Here is a 6,423-nt window from a genome sequence, read left to right as displayed (position 1 = left end):
ACTGATCCAATGAACATCTCTGAGCCAGATTCCAGCTTTGCTTTCGTAAGAGAATTTATACTCCTAGGTTTTTCTTATGAATGGAAGATTCAGAGCCTCCTCTTCTCACTCTTCCTTACAATATATGCTCTGACCATAACAGGAAATGGGGCCATTATTTGTGCTTTATGGTGTGACCAGCGACTCCACATCCCCATGTACATATTCCTGGGGAATTTCTCCTTCCTAGAGATCTGGTATGTCTCTTCTACAGTCCCCAAGATGTTGGTCAACTTCCTCTCACATAAAAAGACCATCTCCTTTGTTGGATGTTTCCTACAATTTTATTTCTTTTTTTCCTTGGGAACGACTGAATGCTTACTTTTGGCTGTCATGGCTTTTGATCGGTACCTTGCTATCTGCCGTCCCTTGCACTATCCTAATATCATGAATGGGCATCTCTGTATCAAACTGGTCCTTATCTGCTGGGTCTGTGGATTTCTGTGGTTCATGATCCCCATTGTTCTCATTTCTCAGATGCCTTTCTGTGGACCAAACATCATTGACCATGTTGTGTGTGACCCAGGGCCACTGTTTGCATTGGCATGTGTCTCTGCCCCCCAAACCCAACTGCTTTGCTACAGTTTAAGCTCAATAGTTATCTTTGGTAACTTCCTCTTCATCCTTGGGTCCTATACTCTTGTCCTAACAGCTGTGTTGCATATGCCTTCAGCTACTGGGAGACAGAAAGCCTTCTCCACCTGTGGGTCTCATTTGGCTGTGGTATCCCTGTTCTATGGCTCTCTCATGGTCATGTATGTGAGCCCAGGACTTGGACATTCTGCTAGGATGCAGAAAGTTGCAACTTTATTCTATGCTATGGTGACCCCACTCTTCAATCCCTTTATCTATAGCTTCCGAAATAAGGAGATAAAAGCAGCCTTGAGGAAACTTCTTGGGAGTTTCAACATAATGAACATAGAGATGATCCATCGTTGTCGGTCAGTAAGTCTACATAAACACAGATTATTATCTAAGTCAAATGGGTTAGCGATATACTTATTCACCTGTGAATAAAACTTATGTATTCAAAATCGAGATTTATAGATCAATGGTGGTTGGGTTCCTCTGCTTTAGCCATATTAAAGAAATGTACACCACATTAGATTTTTTATAGTTAATGCTCACCTGTCAATCCTATATTCTATTTGATAATTTAGGTTAATAGCTCTGGGATCATAATTTAATTTGTCATTTGCTGTTTAGTGGCTAGTTTAATCAAAAGACTTAATATTTTTTCCATGTATTCTTTCATATGACTTTATATTTGTGATGATCTTCTGTAATAAACCTAAAGGATCAATTCGTAGAACTAAGTCCTTTATCACTTTATGGATCCAAAGACTCGTATATGAATTGCTCATTTATGGGCGCCTGAATGGGAGGGTGTTTGGTAGAATGGATCTGATACATATGGCTGTGTCCATCTCCCACTAACTTCCACATGTTAATCGCTTGCACATGTGCAAGTCGTCTGGGTCAGACTCTGAGACCTGTGACTGTAGCCACCAATTCTCTGTCCTTGATCAGGCAGTACTGGATGGGTGCAATGCCTCCCAGCGTTTCCCAACCAGGATACCCACTTCTTAATCTCCTGTACTGGCAGATGGTTTCCTTACATGCAATAACGCCGTACAATTTTAAAAAAGAAGTTTTTTTTTTCACTCTGTTGAACTATGTCAATGCTAGCCTATGACATCACTAGTTTTCCTTTCTATACCTCTGAAGCCTTAAAGAGTTCTATGCTACATAGCAGCATCAATCAAAGTATTCAGAAATGTAGTATTCTGAATACTATATCTCATCAAGGTACCAAATTTGGTCTTTAGGGTTTAGGTACATAACATCTCCACCTAGAAACTGGAGAGAGAAATGGTCTTGGGAATATACTACTTAAGATCAAAGAAATGAGTGACATTTCAAGGTTATTTGTTACTAAAACAGTGTTAAAATAACATTGAGGGACAACTTTAAAGAAAAGCATCCAGAATTCAATCCCTGCAATAAAGCTATTTTCATTTGTATATATGCTTCATTTAATATAATGTCAAATTTGTTCCATATTATGATGAGTCTATAATTATTTTTAGAAACTATAATATTCCATTCAAATATGTGTCATGGATTGTAAGTTTTTACGTAGTGAAGTGACTATTCTCCAGAAGGAAAATTGTTCCTCCAAGTCCCTTGTAGCTGACTTGTGAAGGATCTAAAGGAATTTTCAGAACGTAGATTAAGAGAAAAATATATGTTACCACTAAATAATAATGACTGCTTACAGAATTAGTAGTCAGGGAATCAGACTCCTGTTCCATCCACTATCAATCCTTTTCTTGAATATTATTTTCATTATTTTATTGTAAAAAATAGTACCTTAATAAAACCTTTATAAAGATTTGCAGTGGAGATACTGCAAACCTAATTTAGGACTCATTACTTAACCTCAAAAAAACTGCCCCAGAAAATCCAGGATGTAAGAATATTTTGTTTATGTAACAATTTTCCCTGTTTTATTCCTGGGAAAGAGATGATGACTCAGTTCAAAACATAGGAATGCATTTGTGAGTTTTGAAGTGGACATTCCAGGGAATAAAACTATTTGTTTTTGATGTGAGGGGTGCTCAAGCTCCTAACTCATTCTTACTTATCACAACTCTGCCATATAATCTCTGGCTTCTCTAGTCCATTGAGATGCTTTCTAACTCTATGCCTTTTTCCAGGCTACATGACTTTTAAATTTCCTGAAATCAAGTAAGAAATGGGTTCAAGAAGAAGTAATTGAGGCAGGAAATATTTCCACCCTGCCCTGGTTAATATGCTAACCGAGTTAACTTATTAAAATTATATTAATAAGTTAATATGTTTCTGCAGCCACTGGTTTTCAATGACCTCTTCTTATAACCCCAAACATAATGAAAGTATTCTCATTAGCTCAATTTTATAGATTAAAAAGTAAAAAAGAAAGGTCAAATAATTTGCAAAAGCTTGCAGTCACTGTGTCAAAGTGTTTTGTAAATGTTAAAGAGCTTTGCTAATGGAAGAGTTTCATAAAATTAAGTGACAGCAAGGAGATCAAACCAGTCAATCCTAAAGGAAATCAATCCTGAGTATTCATTGGAAACACTGATGCTGAAGCTGAAGCTCCAATACTTTGACCACCTGATGCAGAGAGCCAACTTATTGGAGAAGACTCTGATGCTGGGAAAGATTGAAGGCAGGAGGAGAAGCAGGCAACAGAGGACAAGATGTCTGGATGGCAGCACATCACTGACTCAATGGACATGAGTTTGAGCAAACTCCAGGAAATATTGAAGGACAGTGAAGCCTGGCGTGCTGCAGTCCACGGGGTCACAAAGAGCTGGACACAACAGAGTGACTGAACAACAAAGTGACATCAATTCTATAATATCATGTATAATATGCTATTTTGATTGGCTTCATTTATTCATTAATATATGTAAAGAACTTAAGATTGTGCCTGACACAAAACAAGTGGCTCAAAATGTTAATTATTCTTCTTTTCAAAGTAGCCAACAACAACAAGCCCTGTAGTGGTGAATTTGCACATGCAAAACTTGTTAAACTCATAAATTCACTTTCTTTTTTCTTGCAATGTTATTTTCCCATGTCCTACATGCCCTTATTTTTCCTGGAATCTGGAACATTAATAATGTATGATTTTATAAATAAATTTAACTTTGCAAAGGAGTTAGCAGCATTGAAGGAGAGTCAATGTTTGGTCAGCTTAACAAGGGTTTAAAGGCAGCTAATAAATATGATGACTCAAATTAAAGGTAAAAAAAATACTGACTTTTTCTTTTTAATTCCCCTGAGGAAACCACTAACCATCACAGTTATTTTTATTTTTTTAATTTTATTTTATTTAACTTTAAAATATTGTATTGGTTTTGCCATACATCAAAATGAATCTGCCACAGGTATACATGTGTTCCCCATCCTGAACCCTCCTCCCTCCTCCCTCCCCATACCATCCCTCTGGGTCGTCCCAGTGCACCACCCCAAGCATCCAGTATCATGCATCGAACCTGGACTGGCGACTCATTTCATATATGATATTATACATATTTCAATGCCATTCTCCCAACACAGTTATTTTTAAACATCACCTTTCTGTGTTCTTTTGAAAGCTTAAGTACTCAGAAACAGACAAACAAAAAGAACACTATCTTCTTACTGTTATTCCTAGTGCTCTTTCTCCCTCCATCTCTCTCTTTTGCTCTGTCTTTGGGATACAGTTTGGCCTTGAAAAAATGTCATATACAAATTATAATGTTATACTGTGCAAGGGTTGTAGAGCAGTAAAAAGTCATGAATGTATGTGGAAAAAATAAACTTTTATTTCCCTGACCCTCAACAAACAAAATCACCTCATACAGTACTTTAAAAAAAAATGAATTATTGATACAAGTGGTAAAAGAAATATTTCAAGATATCCATATTCAAATTTATGAAATTGTTACTCCAAAAACAGGCAAAAAAAAAAAAAATCCCAAAAGAATTTCAGTCAAGTCAAGCATGATATGAATTGAGGGAGCCTTCTCTTTGGGACATGAAGTTACCAAAACCCAACCCTGGTTCTGATTTCATGACTTCCTCACAGAACTATCTCAATAGCCTACATCCTCTGGATAAGGAGATAATACCATTCAAGTAGAAATCTACCATTCTATTTCTTCTTCCTTCCTCCTCTACACTCCCAATCTACAGTTTGATGGTCAAGTTCTCTCCAGAAAAATCATGGGCCCATCTTTAATCTTCCTAATACAAAGGGACTCAATATTAAGACTAGTGGAAGGACTAAATGGAAAGAGATAGAAATGGTAAAGATAGTGGATTGTACTTACAATAAGGAAGAACATAAACTCTCCTGGAAAACAGAGAAGCATCTCATTATTTCAGACATCAGGAGGTATGACACAAAAGTAGTGAGAACTGAAACCCCCAAACCAGATTGGCAAAGAGAAATCATGAAATAGAAAAAGCTATTAAGAGGGAAAAGAGAAAGAAAACCTTGTAAGTTGGAGAAGTTAACAAAGAGGTTAACAAAGCACTCTACTCTTTGCCCTGACAACTTCCCACCTTCAGTTGAAAAGGGTGTCACACTTGTGGATGAGAGGAAGAAAAGATCACAGAGGAAATGAAGATGAGAAAGAGGGACTTCCCAGGTGGTCCAGTGGTTATGAATCCACCTTCCAAGGCAGGGGATGCAGGTTCTATCCCTGGTCAGGGAACTAAGATCCCATATGCCACGGGGCAACTAAGCTCCTGGTCTGCAGCTACTGAGTCTGCATGCTCCAGAGCCTGGGTACCACAGTAAGAGAGTGCCACACACCACAAATAGAGAAGCCCGCACACCACAACTACAGACGCCCGCACACCACAACTAGAGACGCCCACACACCACAACCAGAGAAGCCCACACACCACAACCAGAGGAGCCCGCACACCACAACTAGAGGAGCCCGCACACAACAACCAGAGGAGCCCGCACACCACAACCAGAGGAGCCCGCACACCACAACCAGAGATGCCACACCACACCAGAGAGCCGCACACCACAACCAGAGAGCCCGCACACCCAACCAGAGAGCCCGCACACCACAACCAGAGAAGCCCGCACTCTACAACCAGAGACGGCACACAACAACTAGAGAAGCCCACACCACAACCAGAGACGCCCGCACACCACAACTAGAGAAGCCCGCACACCACAACCAGAGAAGCCCGCACTCTACAACCAGAGACGCCCGCACACACAACCAGAGACGCCTGCACACCACAACTAGAGAAGCCCACGCACCACAACCAGAGACGCCCGCGCACCACAACCAGAGACGCCCGCACACCACAACTAGAGAAGCCTGCACTCTACAACTAGAGACGCCCGCACACCACAACCAGAGACGCCCACACACCACAACCAGAGACGCCCGCACACCACAACTAGAGAAGCCCGCACACCACACAGAGACGCCCGCACACCACAACCAGAGACACCCGCCACCACAACCAGAGGAGCCCGCACACCACAACCAGAGGAGCCCGCACACCACAACCAGAGGAGCCGCACACCACACCAGAGCGCCGCACTCTACAACCAGAGACGCCCGCACACCACAACCAGAGACGCCCACACACCACAACCAGAGACGCCCGCACACCACAACCAGAGACGCCCGCACACCACAACCAGAGAAGCCTGCACTCTACAACTAGAGACGCCAGCACACCACAACCAGAGACGCCCGCACACCACAACCAGAGACGCCCGCACTCTACAACCAGAGACGCCCGCACACCACAACCAGAGACGCCCGCGCACCACAACCAGAGAAGCCCGCACTCTACAACCAGAGACGCCCG

The 6,423-nt window shown here is 41.3% G+C and overlaps 1 protein-coding gene across 1 annotated transcript; it reads left to right on the top strand.

Moving 5' to 3' along the window:
- OR11H12 (olfactory receptor family 11 subfamily H member 12) lies at window positions 1-1,056 on the top strand. The gene has a single exon (XM_010809140.4). The coding sequence runs from the start codon at window positions 10-12 to the stop codon at window positions 1,054-1,056; it is 1,047 nt and encodes a 348-aa protein (XP_010807442.4). The 5' UTR covers window positions 1-9.
- The last annotated feature ends 5,367 nt before the right edge of the window (window positions 1,057-6,423 follow it).

Source organism: Bos taurus, chromosome 10 (genome assembly GCF_002263795.3).
Source record: "Bos taurus isolate L1 Dominette 01449 registration number 42190680 breed Hereford chromosome 10, ARS-UCD2.0, whole genome shotgun sequence".
Classification (NCBI taxonomy): Eukaryota; Metazoa; Chordata; class Mammalia; order Artiodactyla; family Bovidae; genus Bos; species Bos taurus.
Note: the sequence above shows the minus strand (reverse complement) of the source record. Positions and strands in the feature narration are given on the sequence as shown.